Source organism: Canis lupus, chromosome 12 (genome assembly GCF_011100685.1).
Source record: "Canis lupus familiaris isolate Mischka breed German Shepherd chromosome 12, alternate assembly UU_Cfam_GSD_1.0, whole genome shotgun sequence".
Lineage (NCBI taxonomy): Eukaryota > Metazoa > Chordata > Mammalia > Carnivora > Canidae > Canis > Canis lupus.
The window spans coordinates 52,360,233-52,385,938 of NC_049233.1; the positions used below are offsets into that span (position 1 = coordinate 52,360,233).

General features: G+C 33.4%; 1 protein-coding gene across 5 annotated transcripts in view; it reads right to left on the reverse strand.

The window, feature by feature from the left end:
- Positions 1-25,706, reverse strand: part of EPHA7 (EPH receptor A7) — a 169,959-nt gene that overhangs the window by 12,798 nt on the left and 131,455 nt on the right. Inside the window, exons 6-14 of one of the 5 annotated variants that reach the window (XM_038554745.1) lie at positions 18,323-18,447; positions 15,155-15,323; positions 10,213-10,321; positions 9,503-9,558; positions 5,494-5,607; positions 4,448-4,633; positions 3,783-3,844; positions 1,840-2,049; positions 945-1,094 (exon numbers count right to left, since the gene is read on the reverse strand). In XM_038554745.1, coding sequence (XP_038410673.1) covers positions 945-1,094; positions 1,840-2,049; positions 3,783-3,844; positions 4,448-4,633; positions 5,494-5,607; positions 9,503-9,558; positions 10,213-10,321; positions 15,155-15,323; positions 18,323-18,447 — 1,181 coding nt within the window. Of the gene's footprint in view, positions 1-944; positions 1,095-1,839; positions 2,050-3,782; positions 3,845-4,447; positions 4,634-5,493; positions 5,620-6,095; positions 6,924-9,502; positions 9,559-10,212; positions 10,322-15,139; positions 15,324-18,322; positions 18,448-25,706 lie in introns of those variants that run through there. The other 4 variants (XM_038554744.1, XM_038554743.1, XM_038554742.1 and 1 more) reach the window with 4 other exon arrangements.

The window sequence follows — 25,706 nt, forward strand, 5'->3', positions numbered from 1 at the left end:
CACTTTACTAAGTTTTTGCTCCTGGACTGTTGAATATGCCCCCTTGGAAAATCCTCTCATTAGCTATGACCAAAGTCATCTCCAGATTTCTAGTTCAAATCTAGGGTACTTTACTAGATTTTAAACTTGCTCTACTTTTATCTAAATTTCACTCCTATTTTCAGTAAGTTGAACTATATGAATCTGCCAGTATTTGAAAGTTATTGACCTATACAAATGCTGATTTCATAAGATTCAACCTATGAGAAGCAAATATTCGCTTGCATTTATGCTATATGGTTTTATAAGTGGTCTCTTGCTATGATGTATGACCCTAAGAACTGCCATCACCTTCTTTTCTCAAGGGATAACAATATGTTTTATGCCTTAGTATGTATCAAGATACATATTTAATAAGCACCAAATTTTTAGGAATTTCCAAAAGTACTCCCATGTGATTGCATTCTAAAATAACACAGGAAATACTTACCAATGTTGATCATAATCTCTAGTTTGTCTCATGAAATTAAAATTTAATCAAATCAACCAACAATAGATGGTTTAAACTAGTTTTCTAAGAACATTAAAAGAAAAAGAAAGATAAGCTTCGAAGACAAAACACAGGCCTCCTTCCCCTCCTCTCTGCAAATGATCTTACTCGTGTGACTTTTCCTCTAGAGCTGTGCAAGTACAGTATCATTATCTTTATTAGGAGGACATATCCTTTGCACGCTTCTATTATATCAAGAAGATTAAAAAAAAAAAAAGAAAGAGAAAGCAAGTCTTCAAAATGAAATTAACTGAACCACTAATTTACAGTAATTTTTGTGGGAATAACTGAAAACTCAGCAATCATATTTTAAAAATTCTATATGTTTCTTTTTTATGAGCCATTACCTACATGTTCCAATAACAATGGGTATCAATGTATGAAATCCTTTTTGTTTAAATAATGTAACACCTACATCTTGATTTGACATGTCCCAATAAGGTCTTTCTCCATAAGACATAACTTCCCACATGACTATTCCATAGCTCCATACGTCACTGGCTGATGTGAATTTCCGGTATTGGATGGCTTCAGGTGCTGTCCACCTTACTGGAATTTTTCCGCCCTGTTATAAAAAGATATTGAAATTTTAAATATGCATAATAACTTATAAATCATTTATAGCAAAACTATATAGCTACAGTTAAACATTTGTATATTGGTTAGCAATTCAGCAGTATTGCATCTATCCATCTTAAATCTCTCAAGTGTATTTAAACTTACTAATCTGGTTTTAAAATATCACCACAAGTTTTCATTTTAAAGGCAACTCAATTAATTAATTAATTAATTAATTAATTTTAAGGCAACTCAATTTAATGGACCCTTTGGTGGTCTTAGGGCAAGAGTCTAGTGGAAAGACAATGACAAATCAGGCAGCATAATTATGAAAATGGAATGAAATATGGGGAATTTAAATCCTCACATATTTTCCTTTTTATAATCTCACAAAAGTTATAAGAATTAGCATAGTTCATATTCTTTGAAAATATTTACTGGAAATGGGACTATATTTCTCTCCTGCAATTATGAGAGCTAGCAACTAGATGATATTGCGTAACTGTATATTATATATTGGAACACTTTGATACAGGACAAACATGTTGCTACTCTTATCACACTTCTTCTCTTAGTCTATACATAGAGTGAAAAGCAACAATGATTCTTCCAAAAGGAAAAAAAAAACAGCAACTACAAAAAGCTGAGATCAATTGGTCTCTTTTCTCCTGTTTAGTTTCATGTTAAGTCCTGCCTTCTTGGTAGGAAAATCTTAGGAAGATGAAGAGGTGCAGTAAGAGACTTTTTCTTACAGTTGTTGTATAGACAGCTTCTGGATCGTCCTCTATAACCCGGGACAGGCCGAAATCTGACACTTTACAAACAAGATTGCTGTTGACAAGAATATTGCGAGCTGCAAGGTCCCTGTGAACGTATCCCATATCAGCCAAATATCTCATTCCAGCAGCAATTCCTCTCAGCATTCCTACTAACTGAATGACGGTAAATTGCCCATCGTGTTTCTACAGGAAGACAAGAATAAAAGTCCTTTACTGTACTTTCAAAGGGAAAAAAAATGCAGTGAAAACTGTCTGCATGCTAGTCATTTACTATAGTATAATAGGAATTATTAACTAATTTTCTATATAATACAGACTTTTTTTTTATTGGAGTTCAATTTGCCAACATATAGCATAACACCCAGTGCTCATCCCACCAAGTGCCTCCCTCAGTAATACAGACATTTGTAAAAAAAAAAAAAAAAAAAAAAAAAACAAAAACAAAACAGCTGCTGATTCTACTGACCTTCAGAGAATACAAAATAGAGTTTTGGTAATTGTTTAGTTATTTAGATTGATGCCATTTGTATTGATTAAAAATAGCATCAGGTTAGTCAGATCCAACAGTATACAAAGATTTTTGAGGCAAAGATATGGAATGGAATATCTGAAAATTTTATCCCTGACTAGTCAGGGATAATTTTTTTTTTTTGCTAAAAAATTATGTAAACAATCCAGAAATATATAAATGGAAAGGAGAAAGTATTTGATTAAAAATGAAGAGACACTAGGAAGTATAAAATGCTTATCCTAGCTGACTTTGTTTTCATTTTATATTTTTTGTTGTTTTGCTGTTGGTGAGAATATTACTTGTAACAAAGATTCTCTAAAACAGATGCACTAGCAAGTGGGATTGAGAGCTCTTTGCAACAAACGGGCCACCATTTATTTTTTTTTTTAAAGATTTTATTTATTTATTCATGAGACACACACACACAGTGAGGCAGAGACACAGGCAGAGGGAGAAGCAGGCTCCATGCAGGGAGCCTGATGCAGGATCCTTGGACTGCAGGATCATGCCCTGGGCCAAAGGCAGGCACTAAACGGCTGAGCCACCCAGGCATCCCCCACCATCTATTTCTAAGCTGTTTTTAACTCATAGATTTCTCCTGAACTTACAATTGGATTTTAAATATGATGCATGACAATACTGGTTTGAGTTAATAAACTTGCTGGGTGATGCTTTATTCCAAAGAATTGATAATTATGTATACCATAAAGATGAGAAAAAAAAAAGTTTCTCTAAATCTTCTGATTGCTTATAAATTTAAGTTGAATGTATCATTCCAAATTACATATGATAAAACTGGAAGTCCTCTTATTCCTCAGACTATTTTCTCCTTGCCATTTGAAAAAAATGTTAACGTGTTTATATATGTAGGAGAAAAGTCTCAGAGCAAAACTGTGTATGTTTGTATATTTAGAATTTACTACAAAAATAACTACATATTATTAATTTTCAAAATGTTAGTGATTCTGCCCTTTACACTCATTGTTCACATTGCAATATGATAGAAATGGTCCCATAGAGCAGAATTGGGATCATCATGCCAGTATTGGATGGTGATCTCAATTTTTAGTCTTCTCTGTACTACTTCTTTGTCCCGAAAAAGTACAATGTTACTCTACAATATATATTCAAAGTAAAGGGCTTCAGGTGGGTATCCTCTGTACTTGAGGGAACATATTAATGAAAACTATTGTTTAAACTACAATGTATCACTTATGTGCTCAAAAAGATTCTAGTTCAATCCAGACTAGGAAACTGATTTTTAACCTATTTTGCTTTTTTAAAAGCAATTTTCTGATCAGTTAAAGTTTATAATGTTTACATTTTATACTATAAAAAAAATCAAACAACTATAGCGGTAGTATGGATTGTATATTTAGAATGAGAAGACGGTTTTGTTACTTACCCTGAGAAATGCATCAAGGGCTCCATTTTCCATGAATTCTATTACTATCATGACTGGTTTCCCTAAAATTAAAAGAAATGCACACACACATATATATATATATATGTATACATAAGGAAAAAAGCATTGCTTGAGGAACCATAACCTAGACTTCAGGCATATTCCCATTATCACCCTGGATAAAATACATGGTACTCTTCTGAGAGGCTGAATGGGTGAGCTGTGAGTGTTTCTAATGTCCACAGTGCTGCTGCTAAACTCAGCGTCATTTACTGTCTGTTTGGAAGATGCTTATGATTCACAAAATTAAACAACAAAGTCAGTGTGCTCTTCTGATGCCTGCTCTATGAATGAAACTCAAGAGAAAATGACACTTGATATAAAGTGTAAAGACTAAAGTGTATCACTTTTATGGATGTTGAAGCTGAATGAAAATATCAGTCGCTCCATCTGTCTATCAGATTTATTCTTTGACTCTCATCCTGTCTTCATTTATACTGATTTTTTTCAGAGGTAGTAACATAAAAGAAGAAGTTAGTCTGTTATATACCAAGAAAAACATTCATTTAGAATATGCAATATGTTCATAACTTGGCTTTTTAACTAGGCACAAAATAACACTAATTTCTGACAGTCCACTTGATAAATGAAAGATCAATATCTACCTCTTGTAACCACCCCTTCCAAATGGACAACATTCGGGTGGTCAAACTGCCCCATGATGCTGGCTTCACATAAAAAGTCTCTCCTTTGTTTTTCTGTGTAACCAACTTTGAGGGTTTTTATGGCTACTGCAACATCTCTTTTCCCTGGAAGTTTCAAACGACCACTGCAGACTTCTCCAAATTCTCCTGAAGTAATAGAACAGGCAGGTGTATTTTAATCTCAAAAATATTTCTTCTCTCGAAGTCAATGCATAATTCTAGAAACAGTTTTAAGGTTTACTAGACTATTTGTTAAACTACTATTTTTCAACTGGATTAGCACAAAGTTTTTATGAAAAAAAAATTTAGATTTGAAATACAGTATATAATGTACATTGGTGACAAAAGCATAAGGTCACATTTGCAAATTCTGAACATGGCTATTGCTTTTACTGTTTGAGAAGGGAATATTTTTTAAAGATTTAAAAGTCTGGAATTCGTGTGTACCATTACTGCTAAATTTAATGGAGTTGGATCCAACATGGATAATTACTATGAAAATATGTTGTATACATAGGAAATAACATTCCTTGTAAATACGTCACATATATTAATTTTCTGCATGGAATTAAATGGCTGATACCTACAAATACATGAAAAAAAGATAAAATTAAAGCCTGGCAAGAAGACGGTAAATCAAGTAAGAGGAAATGTATATTCCAGCAAAATCCAGCAATATTAAGAAATTTAATATTAATTAAAATAAAATACTAAGTCATTTCCTAAACAACGTTCCAGAACTATTATGAAGTAGCTTCCAGTAGAATGATATGTTAAAAATCCAACAGAAGACAAAAGATACACAGATTCTCTGTGCCACATGCTTCTTTTTCACTTTTTTTTTTCCTTGAGCTCTCATAAACAAGTACAGCCTCATTGCTTCCAACAGTTCAGGTAAATGCAAAAGTTCTATACTTGAGGTATAATTATTTGCCTGTCATTATGATGTATGACTTTCGATCCTGGCTAAATGGAACAGCTGAACAAGGAAGCTACAACAGCCTTACCTGCACCAATCACACGCTCAATTTTAATACAGGAGGCATCTAGCTCCTTGGCGAATTGATGGACAGCTCTATTTGGGTCCTCATAGGTTTCAGGGTCAATGTAGGTTTTGGTGCCTGGAAATTTAACTGTAATGATGTAAGAAAGCATGACTGTGATGAAGCAAAGCACTTATTGTGCAGTCAGCCCAGGAATTTCATTATGCAGAGTGCTCCTTGGAACAGTGAACTTGCTTCCACATCACCTGATTCACAGCAGTTTCAACAGACTACTTCAGTCTGTTGGCGTATAGGTATTATCTGCAAGCTTCTATAGGTAACATAGGATCCAGCTCATAGGTTACTAACTGAATTGCTTTTCCAGTAAATCAACAAAAGACATCACCAAAATTCTCTGACATGACTCTTATCAGAGTGGAGGTTTAATTAAATTCACTGCTATCATGGCATAGTTCAAGCCATATTGAGGTTTGTAATGGACTTGGAAACACATTTGTAAATCTATCAGTCAGTCAATCAATCAAATTAATACACTGGGAAAAGAAGACATTTCATTTACAGGTAGCCTACTACACTGACAGCAATATTAAAAACATTTAGACATCTTACTTATTCTTTTGATTTATTTTCTTAAAGACCAACCACCGTTGACATATACATAAAATTAGTACAAGATGTGAGGGACTGCTATCACAGAATCAGAGAGAAATCTACTAAAGACACAGTTTCATCTTCACCTTGAAGGGCAGTAGAGGCCAGATACAAAATGCAGAGTAAAGTTAGAAAATTTACAATATTCCTGGGATCTGCTAACCATGTATGACAGCAATTTGAAAAGGAATGGTTTATATGAACTTTCAATTATAAGGCTCTGGAAAGAGGTAGCCAATATGCCTCAGAAAAGGTAGTCAAAATTCAAACAACATAGAATCATCTTAAAAGTTAAAATTCGTCTTAAAATGCACCCAGAAGCATGCAGGTAACAGATAATGCTATGTCAACTTTAAATCAAATTTAATTACAATAATGTATTCCAAATCTAATCATTTGGTTAAAGACAAAGATAAGATAGATAGGCATATATTTGGTTATATTAATGCAATAAAAAGAATTACACTATATCCTCAAAAAAACTTTATTGTTTTTAACAAAGCCACTGAACAATCTTTTCATTAAATCTTACTATTTTGAGAACAATATATTTCTTTATGTATTACACTGCAGCCTAACTGTGCTTATGTCATTACATTAACTTAAAATTATATTTTAAAAATAAACACATAACAAACAAAAAGAAGCAGAATGTCTAAAGAAAATGGGATTTAAAAATCTTGATTTATTCTGTTGTAGTTGATTGTTTATCCAAAATTGATTGTCTTAAACAATTATTGTTGCAGTTTATAAAACTGACAGATGCTCATTTGTTACTAAAGCTGAACATGAAAAAAAAAACACAAGAAGAAAAGAGAGAGGGGATAGAAAGAGAAAAGATAGAAGAAGGAGTACAGGGAAGAGGGGGAAAGAGAAAAAGAGAGAAGGGAAGAAAACAATAGGTTAACCTCCTAGATTGGCAGGCAGATGGAGAATGAGCCATCTTCTCCCTTTTTATTCTTTCTTTCTTTCTTTCACTTTTTTTTTTTTTTTGGTTTTGTTTTGTGATAAGGGAGCTAGATTGGAGGTAACCTTCTGCATCTCAAATGGGTCTCTGATGGTTCTTTATTCAAGCTGTCATAAAACATTTTGACAGGCCAGAGCAATTTTGGCATAAAAACATGAAATACTGCCCAGCTTGGATTCAAAGACATTGTTAGAAGAAATGGTAGGAGGAAACAAAATGTAAATTGGAATTGCTTCACTAAACTTCTCCATTGTGTTTATATCTTTAAATGTAGCATTTGGGGCCATGGAGAGTTGAGGGCGCCTGATACAAATGACTGGACATTCTATTAAATTCAGTGCTCTAAAAGCTAGTTAAATGGTTGCTTTCATGTTCCTGTAAAAATTCAATCTGGTGTCTTAGCACCTAAGAAAATTGTCTGTATACTAACGAAATAAAAGGACACTGACTTGTAAATAGCTGGTGACCATAGCTTTGTGCTTTACGTATTTTAGATACAGCTATAAAATCAAATAAAATGCCTGGTTCTCATCAAATGACAAGAAAGGATATCTTTGTAAAAAAGGTGATTCTAAAATATCCAGGATTTACCAGGAGGGGATATTGTGAAGTGCACTTTGGTTTTTCATTACTCATCTAAAAATGGATGTTCCGAAGTAAGGAAAACATTAACATAATTTCTGAATTTGTGGTTTGTTGCTTCTCTTAATTTAAGAGTATGAGCTTTTTTGTGTTTTAATATCTCATTTACATTTCTCACAAGTGTTAAATATCTTAAAACCACCATTCATATTTTGCTCTAGAGATGAAAACTGTTTTTATATAGTAAGTTTATCTTGTCTATGTCAGCAAGTAAAACATGCGGCTCTATTTTTTTCTGATTACAAACTTGATGTCAAATGTAAAAGAAGCAAATGGCATCAAAATATTAAAACTAAGTGATGACAATTTAGCATAAGGGTATACAACATGTTTTAGATAAGCCATGTTTCAATTTACTTTCTGCATTAACCTGAAAGCTAAAAGCAAATAAGCTAAAAGGTATTTGATAATTTGGGGATATCTCAGATATGCTCAATAACGGAAAGAAAAGTGACATACTGATGAAGGTAAAATTAAATGACTCTGTCATAAAATTATTCACAAATGGGTAGAATTGGGCAATTTCGGAACTGTAGGTTACTCTTCAATATACATTTTAAACTAGATATAAAAGTTTAGGCATTCAGGTTTCAATCTGCTCCTTTCTGTTGGGGAAGTGTTACAAATAATTCATGTTGTGAAAGAGAAAAAAATGTAACCTCCATTTTTTCTGTGTATCTCTATAAACTGCCTATGGCACTCTCATCACTGATAATAGTAATGATAATAACAGTGCGCACAATTTGTGTCTTTAACCCACACATTTTCTTGATTGATGTTTATACATTTTTGTGACTTTAGAATGGGTACATGGCAGTATCTTTTTAGATACTGACAAAGTAATTTGATAAATGACACGATAATTGATGTAATTCTTAGGCCAATTTATCTATCCATGAGAAATTTTAGTAAAGATTATACTACCAAGAAAAATAATAAATGCATTTTTCTTTTAATATTTTCAAGGATTAAGAGTAAAAACAATAGGTTTGGATAAGAACATCATTAATTGTCTGAACTAAAATCATATGATTGTGAATTTTTACTTTGGCTACATGAACTAATAGCATTGATTTGCATAGCTCTCATTTTTTTACTTGCCATCCACATTGCAATAGGAATAAGATTAACGCAGATGGGCATCTGTTTTGTTGGGTTTCTGAAGATCTCATCAAAATATGATTTCTATAATCAACTTTTAAGAGTCAGGTAACCCAAATCCTCAGAAAAACACTGGAAAATTGAATCCCATTATTATGTAATTTATATCTGGGGCAATATCTGTCTGACAGACAATGTATGGTAGCTGAAGAGAAAAGGCTCCATAGCTTTGTCTTTCGTGGTAGCATCACCCACTGGGTGGGAAATCAAGGGTCTACCCTTCTAATTCCAAATAGATTCCTTAGCTAGAACATGGGCCATACAATACTTAATGGAGTATTGTTACAATGGTATGAAACACTTGGACATATTTTGCAAAAAGAAAAATTGTCACATAAAAGTAGCTAAATATCCTGCAGGAATATTAAAATCTCTTGTGAGAGATTACATTTCTCAATCTATTTTATGATTTTAAAATTCACATCATATGATTTTCATTCTAAATGTCTTGTTCAAATGCTTTAAAGCAACATTTGAGCTCATTACATACTCTGAAGCATGAGACATTAGGAATTTATTCATGCCAATACTAACAACCAGGTGTCTGCATTAATTGGGGTACACAATAATAAAGAAAAGCCAAACACTTACAATGAAAGTAAAGCTCTTCATCCCCTTCTTGGTCAGCTTTGCTATAACCACAGTGCCTAGAAAAAAATCAGATTTGTGATGATCCCAATCAATGATCCTACTTTATATATTTAAAATTCAGTACAACATACCTTAATTCTTTAACAACATGCTAGTTAGAGCAATAAACAAAATACAGAAACTTCCTGTCCATAGTTATGGACTCATTAATAATAATATATTAACTTATATGATTAAAAAACATACAGAATATAAAATCTTTGTGTGAAACAATATAGAAGGAACATACTTCATAGATTTAGATTTATCAGTAAGTGAATAGTTGCTCATACTTTTTTCTGAAAAACAACAATGACAACAACGGATTTTAAATGGTCTCCACAGACCAGTAAGTAAAAGCATACATTTTTCACCAGCTATCTCCTATATTTATTATGAAAACCTAACTAAAAGTAACCAATAAAAATGCATCCAATAGAAATTACAATATTCATTGCTCTTAAATGAAAGGCAGTGAATTATTAAGCTCACATTGTATTTTGACCTTGGGAGAAGTGAAAATTATTGACCTTTAATATTTTATATCAGACAAAGAGCGTTTGCACTTACTTTCTAACATTCTAATACACTAAATAGTAAGTAATAGGCTGACATAATCCTGAAAAATCAATACATTCTGTGTTAAAGATTAGAACAAATTTGTGTTCTACCTTCTTCCAATGATGAAGCCAAAGACCATGAACACCAAAATGATGGTCCCTGCCACTGCAACCACGGCAATTATAATAACAGGATTCTGTTCACTGGAGACGGCTGTCGCTAGAAAGAGAGAAAATAGGCTCAAAAACACTCAATACCATGTAAGAACTTGAGAGGGCAAACAAAATCTTGTGCATAAGAGATATCTATGCTTTGTAATTTACCTCTAATTTTAAATAAATGCATTATATTATAATAATATAAATTTAAATAAATGCTTATGTTTTGCATTTTGAGGGTGTGGCAACGACAATACTTTCATCTATTTTATATTTCTCAGCTATGAAAGATACTTATAAAATGCCTTTATTGAATGGCTATCCCCCGCTTAGCTGTTGAAAACTTAGTTATGAATCAATGGAGAGAGATCTTTGATCTACAATCGTTATTAACTTTCCATCTTTTCCCCAGCAAGGTATTCGATCTCTGTGTCTCTTCTTCTGATATGTTTAAAAAGGGGAAAAAAAAATAAAAAAAATAAAAAGGAAGCAACACATACTGTTAATTTTTTCAAAGCATCTTAAGTGCTTTATCTCTCACATCATCAATATAAAATAAAAATAATCATGGGTTCATAGTAAATCTTCCTGATTTTTAATGTACCATAATTCAGGAAAAAGATAAGCAGAATTATTTGTACTCATTTGACAAAGTATGCTATACACCCAACTGAGAGTTTAAGGTAAGAGATGAGGTAGGCTATTTATGAGAGAGCAAACTCTTTGGAAATACTTTAAAATATTTTAGCATTATCTAATTGCAGATACTTCCTGTACAATGCTAAGTGATTCTTCTAAGCTTATTAATAAGACAAGCCTAGCTAGACCTTTCTCTTGAGAGTCTCTTTGGGAGCAGTATATGTTTACATGTCCTTTAAAGCAGGCCCTGATTCCGATTCCTCATCAAGTCACATGGCTTTCTCACTTCCATTTTTCCAAATTAGAAAAGTTTTACTTACACGATAATTCATAATTGTCATATTTTCCCCAGAGTATTATATTTTCAATACCAGTGCAGATTTCATGAAACAATCAAAAGAGTGTAAAAAACAATGGAAATGTGTATTCCAACAAATGATCCAGTTCCAAATATCATTTAATTTATAATGTCAAACTAATATAGTTTGCTTATTGCTGAAACAATCAACAGCTGTAATCTTTAATATAAGGCCGGATGGAAAATACTACTCCTTCCCGGTGGCAGCAAGGGACTAGGTCTCCAGAGCAGTAAATTATATGTAGGCAGAGTATGTCTTGCCACAACAAGCAGCATGAAGCTTTCTCTGATTGGCCCTTCTCTATTTATCTATATTCTTCTCTTGACCACTCATTTCTTAATTTTGTATACCTATGCTAACTATAGATATATTTTATATCGAAAAACAGTGAAGTAGCTCTGGTGTAATTGACAGTTTCTGAACAAAGGCATATACACTCTCCCTAATTCACCACCTGCTGATTAGCTCCCTGAGGGAATTACACAAGGAAGGAAGGTTGGGGAAGAAGAAAAAGAAAACTTTTAGGCTTTAATTTCTGAATTGCAGCTATTATTCTACAAAGAAAAACTTTCAAGTATTTTTGATTTTTGGTTTGGTTTGGTTGTTTATTTCAAATTTTTATCTATCTTTCTATTCCCCCCTCTATAGATGAACAGAGTAGTTCATAACTACTGTTCATAAGGGAGGAAAACATTATACGTCTATGTGTAGAAATAGTTTCCATTCAGTCTATGTGTCTCATGGGTCTAATTCTTTGCTTGTCTTAGGCTTAGTTCTGTGTTAGTGTCAGAAACATAACTCCAACGAGAAAATTGAACTCAAGTGAATGATGATTAGAATTTGTGAATATTTATACGTTTTTATATATAGTCAGGGTCACACTTTAATCTTTCCACAGTCAACATTTATGGTTAATATTTTCATCTATTTCATGGGTAATAAATTTTAAAAGTAATCTTTAAGTGCCATAATCACCACACCATGGTTTTATCATTGTAAAAACACTAGTATTGACTCTGAAGAGATGGGGATTTTAGGATATATGTGCAATGGAATAATCTGTTTAATTTCCCTTTTCAAACACTGCTCAAGGGACTTCTCTTTGGTGGCATGTTCTCTTTTTCCCTTCTTCCAAGCATAGTGGATCACTGTTTCCTGACACTCCGATAGCATTGGGCCATGCACTCCAATGCTTAATTGTAGAGCAGAATTTGTATACAAGTCTCTCTCTTTCAAAGTACTTTCAACAGAGAATAATTGTGTCATGTGTCTCTCTGCATCTCTAATTCTTAGCACAGTACCCTGCTTGCAAAGGGTGGTCTGGAAACCTAATGGTCCCTCAAGAGCTTTTCAGAGGATCTGCAGGCTATAAAACTATTTTATACGATATGATGTTATTTGCCTTTTTCACACTCATATGCTCACAGGTGCATAGTTGAGTATTCTGGAAGTTACATGACATGTGAAAACATCATTATTCTGATGGCAAATGAAATATGTGTTTGTGTGTTTGAAACTTTTCTCAGTTTTAATTTCTAATGGTGAATATTGATAGATATAACCGAAAAAATCAAAACCGAAAAAATCAAAATCTCTTTGGAGATCCTCAGTATATTTTAGTAGAACAAAAGCTTAGGAATGGCTGTGCTAAATAATAAATAAAAGCTAACTTTCTGCATGTACTCTGTGTGCATTAACTTAGGTCATATTCAGAATACCATTGAATTAGGTATTGCCATCCTAGCAATTAGGGTACATGAACTTATGCAGTCTTACAACTGGATATAGTGGAACTAAGATGTGAAACCAGAAATATGCCTACTGCACTGATTGATAGTGGTAATCTGCTCTATGTTGATGATTGTGAGGTATTCATTCCTTGCGTCTTTACTGAGTGCCTTCTACCTGTCAAGCACTGATAGTAGGAACTGGTAAGACAATAGCAAGGGAAAATATATGGATTATACTTCCATCAACTTTATATTCTAGTGGAAGAGAATATTCTGATGATAAAAATTGCAAATTCTTTCCTATGCAAAAATTTAGTTTTAACATTAATTTCATATGATCATTCAGGTTCTACTACTGCATCTTACTTTCTTTGAATCTTAGTTATTTAATTTTTTAAATAATGAAAATAATATCTATGAATCTCAGGCATCAATAAAAAATAGTTTAGCTCAATATCCTCAACTTATGAACTGAGCACAATGAACAAATTCATTTTGAAAGTTTTCAAACCTAGAGGTTTAACTGACAAAGAATGATTAGATAAATGTGAGACAACTAATTAATGTGTCTAACTTAAGTTTAAACTATTCATTAGAATATAAAAAAATCATTTAAGGTTTTGTTATATGAGAAATCACAAAGTGGTATTATGAGATCAGTCTAAAATGAAAACCACAAAAAAAAAAAAAATGAAAACCACTAGAACACATTTGATACAAGACCACTCAAATGTTCAAATGTTGAAACCTTAACATAAAATGCTTTAATGTTTTTGTTGCCATTGAACTTAGATGCTCTCATTTTTAATCTTAGATACTCCACTTTGAAAAGATAATAAAGAATAATGGTGTTAAGTTTATCAAACAAAATTATGTGACATTTTTTCAACTGATGCCTTTGTGTCTATAATTCTATATAAATAATTTCTATTTCAAACTTATTTCAATGTCTGTTTTATTATTTGAGGTTCTGAGAGTTAAAGCTCGATTTAAAAACACAGCAACATATTTTGAAAGAAAAATGCAGTTAGTGGACTTACAGAGGATTTGTTAATCAAAGAAAATTTGTCAATTTGCCTTTTAAGAGAACCATAAAAATATTTTTCTGAAGTCAAAATAATTGATCAAAGTTATACTGATTTAATTTACTTAAAAACTTTTTACTAAAAATTGAGGAAAGAAAAAAATCACATAATATTTTTTAGCTCATGTTTCTTTAGACTTTTGTGGGTAGACCACACTGGCAAGACAACAAGGTAACAGCTGGGTGAACCCTAGGTCTGAGCAGTAATATCAGGAGAAATCAAGAACAAAATGCTGAAACACACCCTGATTCCTCAGCGAATGGAAGAACAACCAGCATAGTACTCAAGCTTTTCTGATCCTGCTCTCTGACAATAAACAGGGACATGCATTCCAACATATATCTGCTTATCTGTGCTACCCTATAGACACATACATTTTTGTTATGTTCTGCTGAATTATAAAACAAACAAAATGATAAAGGGGATTCAAGATACACGATGTTCTATTTTTAGGCTGAGTGGTTGACACAGAGATATTCATTTAATTATTATTCCTAATATTTCATATATACTTTGAATATATTCTCTAGGATGCTTGAAATATTTTATAAAAGATGAAAAGTGATGATAAAAATAAAAATACATACAACCTCTAAGATCTTCTCTCTGAACTGCCATTATTGAAATCATTGTTAAAATCCAAGTGGCTTCAGTTAACAAATATTTTTATAGATCATCTTTCTCTGGCTCACCCTGTGTATATCCTGGCTTCATTTGGGGGTTTCTTTGAAGGAATACCTTTGGCTGATGTAATCAGGGTAATATTGTTCTGGGTTCTATAGAAACATCTTGTGTCAGTACACAATTGAACATGTCCTGTTTCTATTTCTGACTTCATCTTTTCCAAATAAACCCAGTGTGTATTAAAGAGACTCATTTGAATTATTAGATTCTAACACTGAGAAACAAAACAGCAAATTTTAAAGTGTTATTCTGTATAACCTTTACATATTTATATATTTACCTTTATATATAAAAATAATCTTAAACCAAATCAGTACCCTCATATTGGGAAAAAAAAATTGACAGTTATAGAATAAGAATCCAAACCAAAGGTGGTAATTACCTTCAAACATTTTACCTGTAGCTTCCTCTAGTGTAGCAACGTCAAGTCTGGGGCTGTAATTTCCATAACCAGCAGCAGTAAAAGCCCGAATCTGGAAAACATACACTGTTCCTGGCTTCAGGTTATTAATGGAAGCTGAAGTGGACTTGGTTTTTACTGTCGAATAGGTCCGTTCCCTTTGATCCTGGAAACAATATATTCAGGGAATATTTAATTGTAATTGCAACCAGGCAATCTGACAGCCAATTCTTGCAATTTATTTCAATTTGCTGCATTGTTTTTATAAAGGCTACATTGTACCCTGTGGAATATTGTAACATTGAGTTGTTTCTAAGATAATATAAAATGTAAATGTGAACACATGCCTTTGTTCTATACATTTCAAAGAGAAATAATTTTGTAAATCATTTATATGTTTTGAGCTTTTGCTTTGTTGGTAGAAGGCACAGTGGTGAGAACTATTTAGCCATAAATATAATCAAATGTCCTATTGAACAAAACCTGGGTACACTTGTAAAATCCATGGTTTAGTAGAGGTTTTTCCTTAATAATGTAGTTCCTTTAATATTTTTCCTGAATGTTATTCAGCAAGCAAAAGTTCATATGCACAAAATAAAGGTATTAAATAAAGAAATTTAGCTAATACCACACCATATTCACCTATCAATTGCTCTCATTAAAAACTGCATTTCTCACAAAATAAAATAACAGTATTTAATGGAGTATTTTAAATTAAAATGATCAACATAAAAGTTAAAGTAGTGTATAATTTATGGTTTGGCAATATTTTAAAGATCACTTAGTTCAATGTCCTCACTTTTCAGAGGCCTAGAGCTTAAAAATGTGTTTGTCATATTATATATGATAAGACTAAAAATTAAAGAAGTATAAAAATTCAGGAATATAAGAAACAGGGAATCCCTGGGTGGCTCGGTGGTTTAGCGCCTGCCTTTGGCCCAAGGCGTGATCCTGGAGTCTTGGGATCGAGTGCTGCATCGGGCTTCCTGAATTCCTGCATGGAGCCTGCTTCTCCTCTGTCTGTGTCTCTGCCTCTCTCTCTATCTGTGTCTCTCATGAATAAATAAATAAAATCTTAAAAAAAAAAGAATATAAAAAGACATTCCATCAAAACAATCAATCTTGATTGATATGACTCTAATGGACTTTTTATTTAAAAAGCTAAAAACTACCCATCAAAATATACAATTTTAGATAGTGTCTTATTTGTTTTATAATAAATAGCTATGTTCTACTATGTCTGACAATAAAACTATTCATTGAAATCTGAAAATGTCAGTCTGGTTGTTTGATTTGCTTTCACATTGATATTTGCAAAAGTGTAAATAAATGTATACTTAAACTGTATTTAGTGAAGCTAGTTTGTGATTGTCTTAATTATAATCATTTATAAAAAATGTTGGTATCATAAATACACATTTATCTCAAAATAAAGAACTTGGCCTAACTGATACTAAATGACATGACGATATCTAGAGATCCCATGCTTATGTATGTTACAATGCAAATATTATTCTGTTCTAATAATTGCCTAATTTGTAAGTTCAGCAAATGTAGATACATTCTGTTTTTATCATGCAAAATAGAAAAGAAACTATTTGAATAAATCTATTCCAGAGTAAGGATGTGCAAAATATTTCCTTGCCCTGTGAGAAACTTCACTCTCATTTACCACTGAGCATATTTTTTGAATGTATTGCATTGCTTTTGAAATCTGATGAACTTTCAGAAGACACTGACTATAAACTCTTAGAACTCACTGGAAAAGGGACATAACAAAACCAACAGTAAAACAAGGATTCCCTCAGAAACACATTTGATGGGGCAAGAAATGTACTTCCTGGTACAAAAATAAAGTGTTTAAAATGTAACTTTGGCCATGGAGATCATGAATTCATAATGCAAAAAATAAGCAAAAATATAAACAATCTGAACACTGAAACTAATCTTGAACTTTTTTTTTTCTTCAACGGGAAAAAATGTATCTATTGCCAATGCACTACATGCATTTAAATTATTCAAGCAAGTCATTTCAGCACCCAAGATTTTCCAAAGCTTTGGGCTCCTATTTTGAAATTCTGTCTAACTGGTTAAAATGGCCATGTATGTTACAGTATCTTAGCTAACTTATTTAAGTCAAGAAGTAACAGTTGTATTAATGATAACCTTAATGTTAATTACTAATATTAATATTGGTAATAATAATCATTTCCATGTTTCACACCTTGAACCAGGTCTTTATGTGAAGTGGAGCCTTTGTAATAATTTGTGAACAAGGGGAAGCCCGGTGGTCCAGCGGTTTAGTGCCGCCTTCAGCCCAGGCGTGATCCTGGAGACCCGGGATCGAGTCCCATATCAGGCTCCCTGCATGGAGTCTGCTTCTCCCTCTGCCTGTGTCTCTGTCTCTCTCTCTCTGTGTGTCTCTCATGAATAAATAAATAAAAATCTTAAAAAAAATAATTTGTGAACAGGGTGCCCATCCCCCTCCAGATGGGTCAGAAATAAACGCGCGCATACACTCAATTATGTCACTATATACTAAATTCTAGTCAGCATGAAGAGATTAAAGGGCAGCACTTGGGTTTTAGCCATCCCATTTTTCATGGAGAAAGGAGTGTGAAGAAGTGGTAGATATGATTTAGTATAACATATGTGGAATAAATTTCAGGAGGAATTTAAAGGAGCAGAATATCATCAGGGGATTCCAAAGTTTAGAGGAACTACATTATTTAGTACAGAAAACATTTTTATTTTTTCAAATTACTAAATTATTTGAGGCCATCATCATTATCAATAAAACCACATAAATAAAAGAAGTCATTAAATGCCCAAGTAGAGATCCTAAAAGAACCATTTTTCAAAAATGCATTGGGCTGTGTGGCCCCATGATACTAAAACATCTTGTATCTAATAACTATATCAAAAATCAAACAAATATACCACTAGTGGAATATTTTCCTTTGTGTAACCCAGAAACTTAATATATAGCAATCATAATAACGATGAACCTGAGATGCAATAGGATGGTTATTAAAACTGGCTAAAATTAACTATGAATTGCAAAATAGCTCCAAATAGTTGGCATAATGACCAAGTTCAGTCTACAGTGCAGTAGGATGACATGAGACACATCGGCTGCACATTTCAGCTGTTCTTAGCACTTACTTTCTCGTAATACTTGATTTCATATTCGGTGATGACTCCATTGGGATGCTCTGGTTCCTGCCAGGAAAGCTCGACACTCCGCTGCAGCACCCTCTCCTTCATCACTCCGCTCACTTGCGAGGGAGCTGTTTGGACAAGACATGTCAATAAACAATGAGAAAATTCACTGGATGCCTCAAATCAAATGTCACAACTGATCAGTCCCATGCTGTGCCAGTTTCATTAAGGTAAAAGAAAGCACCTTTTCATAGCTCACAATTCAGAAGCTAATGAATATTCAAACAGGACCTTATTACTGTTCATAAACCTTAATAGAAATTTAAATTAAAGTGCAAACAGCAGAAGATAGCATTGTTCAAGTTAGTGAAAAATGGAAATGATGGGGCTGAGAATGACAATTAAGCAAATGAATGCTAATTAAGGCTACAAAATATGATTTCAGATTAATCTCCAGTGATAAACTAAGTCCAAATATTTACTTCACATGCAATGGCAATACACTTTTTAAAAGAAAAAAATAGTTTAGTACTGTGTAAGAAAAAATTATATGAAATGGCTACTTTGGTCTTCAATTAAAGGGATCACACTTAAAAACGTTTTTATGTTTTAACTGTGTGTAGGGGTGTGTGTGCATGTGCATGCATGCATGTGTGTGTGTATTCCCAAAGAATTCCAATTAACCTTGGGAAAAATTTTTTACACTTCATTAGGTCAAGATGCAAGAGAACGCTAAAGCTGCTGCTACTTAAATATGTGTATGAATGCACACACACACACACACACACACACACATATAGACTCACATATAATTCTATGTAACCTAGGCTTCAAGCTTTGATAGAAGCAATTCAAGCTACAATTTTGCTCTCTCTTTCTATATAGATAATAATGCTTAGAGTCCTTTCATTCTAATTAGTGGCATATACTCTTTTTGGTAGCTAAGACTGTGGAATGTAGCAAACTAATTTGCTCTGTCTAATTTGCTCGGTGATGATTAACTAGTTGTCTTCTCTGTCTAAATGAGTAGCTGTACTGGGTTGGCTGAATTTCAGTGGGGTCATTATGTTTCATGTATCATGCTCTATCTCATTCTGTAAAATATTTTCAGGCTGTTAATTTAATTTTCAGATGTCCAAAATTGTTAATAATCCTGCTGACAGAAAAGCAATTATATAGGGCCAAAGCTGTTTAAGCAAGCTTCTGATGTTTATCCTTTTGACTTTATTTTGTTTCTTCTACTTCTTAATATTGTCTTGTATCAATGTCTAAGAAAAAGCATTTTTCACTTCTCTCTGGCTTGGCGATTTTCAGGGAAGGACGTGGAAGATGCATGATTCCCATTTCCTCTCAGATTACTAACAGAAGCGTAACTAGGGCATATTAAGTGGAGCAACTTTCCCTTTAGGGGGATGCAGCTGAAGTACTCAGCAGACTGTGTTTACAGACTAGATGCGTTTCTGATATGTTTCCAATGAAACAAATTTCTAATAAGAAATCTTATTTTGCTATAACTTTTAAAACTTGAATGTAGTGCAGAAGAAGAATTTGTTTCTAAAGTGATTTGTCTCTCCATCCAGAACATGCTTAGCATACTTCAGCTGCCTAGGATGTTCAAGAGGCTGCATCCTCAAGCCTGAGCCTGGGGAAATACAAACCCCACTGAATTTTGAAGTGAGATTCTACTTAGCAAATAATCTCCAGTACTCTAATTCACTTAAAATCATTCGGAAAAATCTGTATTTAAATTGTAATAATAATAATAAAAAAAACCTAGAATGCAGCACAAGTAAGACTACTGCAGTAATAGCCAATAGGCTGAATTACTCAGTAAGGCTGTTGGTCTCTGATTGGGGTTTATGATATGATGTGGGCTATTTGGAAACATTCGCTGGGAACAGCTGGGAGGTGCCATCTAGGTCTCTTTCACACAACACACCCGGCTTAATGTGATTTTCAGTGTAAAGCAAACTATATGACACTTTGTTTAGTTTCTATCCTAAATAGTAAGGTGAAGAGAGACTGCATTCTCCAAGGTATGGAGGAGACTTGCGGCATAGATGTACCTCAGTTTGTTTATGACACATCCTAGCAAAATCTAAGTATATAATGAGATTTGATTTCAGCAAGTTACACTGTAAAATTATATTCATTATTTTCTCCTGGAAAAGCACTTTTACCAATAAAATTGTGGTAATTTGGGGTTTGGGGGAAAAGATGTCAAAAAATGCATTTGTAATATACGGTATTTTGAAACCCGTATCACAGCATTAACAGTGACTTTTCCCTCTTTTGTACAAGGAGCCACAGCTATAAATGACTATACTCGTGATTTTCTAGATATCTCCTTTTTAAAAATGTGTCCCTTGCTGATATTATATCGAGTCACACATTTAAGAGGGTCAGAGCTAGAAGTACTAGCACATGGCTCTTGAGGATAGGCAAAATGCAAGATAGGAAATATCTCTGTCTGCTGTATGTCCTTCAAATACAACATTTTGGTACAAGAGAATTGATAATATTTTCCCTTGAGTTTCAATATCTTAGGCATAAAGATATATACCTTATAAACAAAATATCTCTAAGCTAGTTGGATTCTAACAGTCATTACTTTCAGACAAAGTTATATGTAAAGGTAAAATTGAAGTGCTACAAAGACTTTAATCTTAAGACACAGTGATTTCTATGCTTAATATAGTTGATCTAAATTAATCACATTGTAACAATTTAAACAATACACTGACTGTTACACCAAAATATCCAATTAACTACAATCTGAAGTTCATTTTGAAAAGAAATGTCTACAACTAAAATATATACATACTTAAGATCAAGTTAGGTGTTATGACATTTAAATTATAATTTTTGTACTTAGTAAAGTGAAACAAAACCTACTGTCATTGAAATCGATGTGATGCTAATAAATAGTAATTAATAATAAATTTCCTAAATTGGAAAATGTAGGAAAAACAAATACTTCATAGAGAGGAGTTCTTCAATATAAATTTTTAACAGGGTTTCTAACAAAAATGTAACACATTCATTTCTCACCTAAGTTTCTAGCAATATTTGAATATAAAAATTAATTTCAACCGAAGAAACAGATGGAACTTTTTCTACCCCTAAAGATTCTCACAACTTATTAGGGACATATACGGAGTCTCTACAATTGACAGTGAAAGATGATCTTAGAAAATTCAGAAAATGGTTTCTACCTCTCAAAGTGGAAAATCTCAACACAAAAGAACAAAGTTGATGAAGTTGATGTAAGGAAATCAAAGGTCTAATAACAGACCAAAATAAAACCTGTGGGCTGCAATTGTCAGTAGAAGGCTTTGAATTTAAAAATAATCAGTAAGAATGGTGGGTTTACGTACAAACCTGAGCCAATCAACATTTTACAGATTTTAAGCTTCTACTACTGGTGCAAGGTTTCAATCTTAATCAAGTTCTTTTTTAATTCTTTAAAATTTTACTTACTTACTTATTTATTTATTTATTATTTATTATTTATTTATTTATTTATTTATTTATTTATTTTGTTAGAGAGAGAGAGAGAGTGAGCAAGAGAGAGTGCATGAGTGGTGGTGGGAGGTGAGGAGCAGAGGGAGAAGGAGAAGCAGACTCCGTGCAGAGCAGGAAGCCTGATGTGGAGCTCAATGCTAGGACTATGTAATCATGATCTGAGTAAGAGTAAAGGCAGATGCTTAACTGACTGAGCCACCGAGGTATCCCGTTCTTAATCAATTTCTAATTAAAATCAAGTATAGCAGATATATTTAAATTACAAGATGGAGAATACTTCTAAGGACTCTATTTTTTCCCGATAAAATATTAAATTTTCTACATATATGGGAAAATTTCCCAGCATGAAGTGGAGGAAAAAGATAATTTAAAAACATTGTATAATAGATAAATGGCCCTCTAAAGATGTCCATACTCTAGTGCTGGATCATGTGGATATGTAACATTACATGGCAAAGGGGACACTGCAGATGTAATTAAGGTTATACACCTTCCTTGTTTTTTTTTTTTTTAATTCTTATTTATTTATGATAGTCACAGAGAGAGAGAGAGAGAGGCAGAGACATAGGCAGAGGGAGAAGCAGGCTCCATGCACCGGGAGCCCGACGTGGGATTCGATCCCGGGTCTCCAGGATCGCGCCCTGGGCCAAAGGCAGGCGCCAAACCGCTGCGCCACCCAGGGATCCCCGGTTATACACCTTCCAATAAAGGTATTGTCCTGGATCTTTGCCTGTTGGCCCAATCTAATCACATCAGCCCTTGGGAGCAGAGAAATTTCTCTAGCCAGAGTCAGAGAGATGCTATAGAAGGAAGAGCCAGAGAGATTTTAAATATGAGAATAAATCAACCTGCCATTGTTGGAGGGGGCCACATGGGAAACATGAGAAGATATAGAGTGTAGTAGTTTTTAGGATCAGAGACTGGCCCTGGCTGACAGAGAAAGGGAAATGGAGGCCACAATACTACAAGTACAAAAGCCCCAAATTCTGACAACATCATGAATGAACTTGGATGTGGGTCTTCCCCAGAGCCTCCATGTAACAGGCCAGTGCAGCTAACAACCTGTTTTCAGCTAGTGAGGCTGGCAATTGAGAATCCAGTTGAGCCCTGCTGCACCCACACTTCTGACCCACAGAGCTAGAAGATAACAAACAAGTTTTGCTTTAAGGTTTCTGCGGTAGTTTTTTATGGGAGCAAGAGAAAACTAATAAACATTGTAAAAAAATAAAAATAGACTTACTGGAATTTTAATGAAGTCTACGAAAAAAGGTTAGTGATAGTTTCATAATGTGATCTGTCAGACTTTATGTTGAAATAGCATGGAGTCAAGGAATTTTGATCTTCCTTAGGACTCAAAATTCAATGTCTTACAGGAAAAAAAAAATCTCCAATACATATTTGGAAGAATGTGTGTGTGTGTGTGTGTGTGTGTGTGTGTGTGTGTGTGGTGGAACTTGAATGAAGCTCATGAATTTGATTTTGGATTTAAAAAGTAATTTATTTATACTAGTCATTATTTTTATTGTAGTTAAGCATTCTCACTGAATTTCAATAAAGAATGGTGCGTGAAAAAATAGTATTTGTATTTCTAAACAATACAGTGAGGTATTGTTGGGTCGACGAACAGGAAATGACATCTTACCATGTATCTCAAGTTGCTAAATATATTGACAGTTGTTAGATTTCCATGAGGTAAATACAAACAATGAAAATGAAGAAATTTTTAGAATACAGTCAAATACAAATCTGACAATAATCGAATAAGTCTTTATTTAATGCTTTATTTGCTATCCAGTATGGAATTCATTTGTAACAATTGTTTGAAATAGCCAATATGTGTATTCCTAGAAGCTTAGCATTTATAACCCAACTTTTAGCATTCTCACTTTTCCCCACAGATGTTGCATTTTTATGCTACTGGACAAATATATAAAAATATATATAAATTTACTTCAATAACAAACACTAGGCCATAAGTAGACATGACCCAGTGGAGTATCATTGTAACATATCAATTCTATTTTTAGGGTATGTTAGAATACATAAAAAATTCTAACAAATGGGGTGTCTGGGTGGCTTAGTTGATTGAGCATCCAACTCTTGGTTTTGGCTCAGGTTGTGATCTCAGGGTCCTGAGACTGAGTGCCATTGTGGGGTTCTGTGCTTAGCAGGGTGTCTGCTTAAGGATTCTTTCCCTCTGCCTATCTTCCCCAGTTGTGTGTGCTCCCCCACTCAAAAAATAAATACATCTTTAAAAAAAGTTTTAACGTGATTTCACTAATCTCATGAAAAAATAGTCACTAATAATATTATGAGTAATAAATATAAAATTCTATATGAAAGAAAAAGTGCAGGGACTAAGGGCATTTGAGTTTGCAGCAATTATGAACAACCCATTTGCAATAGATGTCTGTCAAATTATTTTTGGTTGGATAAAAGCATGATCTGTGGCTAAAACAGACAAGGTCTCGTTCCATAAGTAGTTGAAAAAAAAAAACAGTGGGAAATGAATTGATCTTTTTTTCAAAATTAAATTACATACTTTGCATTGCTACACATTTAGCATACCAATGAGGATGATAATGTTTTATTCAAAATGTAAGATTTACAATAGAATAAATAAGATGTATCACAGAAGAGACTTTGAAATACATTTAAAAACAACTACTAAAAAGACAACTTGAGTGAGAGCTAAAAATAAGATCTGAAAGTTCTGTGAAAAAGTGATTATGATGTTGAACTAACAGTGCAGGAAAAGATTGCATCCTGGATTGGAATCCAAGTCAGGGATATATGTAAGTCATGTCAATACATTTCCGGTAGAGTGATAAAATACATAACAGGAACAACAGAAGTCACTACTCTGCTATCTGAATAACTAAGAATGGCCTTGTCTTTAAAGATACAGTCACAACATCTCTGTAAAAATGATCTGAGAAAACATCTTGCTAATAATAAAATTGTCTTCTCTGCTACTATCAGATGATTAACAACCAATTGTTTGCATGTTTAATTAATTATCATAGGAGTTAGCACTCCCCAGAAAATCTCTATGCAAAATGCATTAAGGGCAAGGAGGTGAGGGTGTGGAGAAAAGCTACATACAGGGAACCCTGGGTGACGCAGCTTAGCGCCTGCCTTTGGCCCAGGGCACAATCCTGGAGACCCGGGATGGAATCCCACGTCGGGCTCCTGGTGCATGGAGCCTGCTTCTCCCTCTGCCTATGTCTCTGCCTCTCTCTCTCTCTCTGTGTGACTATCATAAATAAAAAATAAATAAAAAAAATAAATTTAAAAAAGCTACATACAGCAGCAATTGGTCCTAAATGTATAATGGGACTGCTGCTAACTTCTAAAATGTAAATTGATGAGGGCTTAATTTGTCATTTTCATATAACTACAATGTAATTGCAACTCAAAATGTAAATAAAGTAAAATGTTGTACAAACAGTAGGTATAAAATAGGCATCTTCCCAGAACTAGCTGTACTCTTCACGTCAGTCATACCAACAAAGGAGTAACTAAATGATGATCTAATATAACAATTCAGAAAGGTTAAGGAATCCTTGATATTAAATCATACATTTTAATCTATCATTTTAAGAACAGGTAATGCTTTTTTACTACAGATCTCCCTCAACTTATGTTAGGGTCATGCCCAGATTAATGCATCTAAGTTGAAAATATATTAAGTTAGAAATGCATTAAAATACACCTAACCTACCAAACCTCACAGCAGTTAGCCTAGTCTACCTTAAACATGCTCAGAACACTTAGATTAGCCTACACTTGGGCAAAATCATCTAACACATAACCTATTCTAGAATAAAGTACTGAGTATCTCATGTAATTGATTTAATAC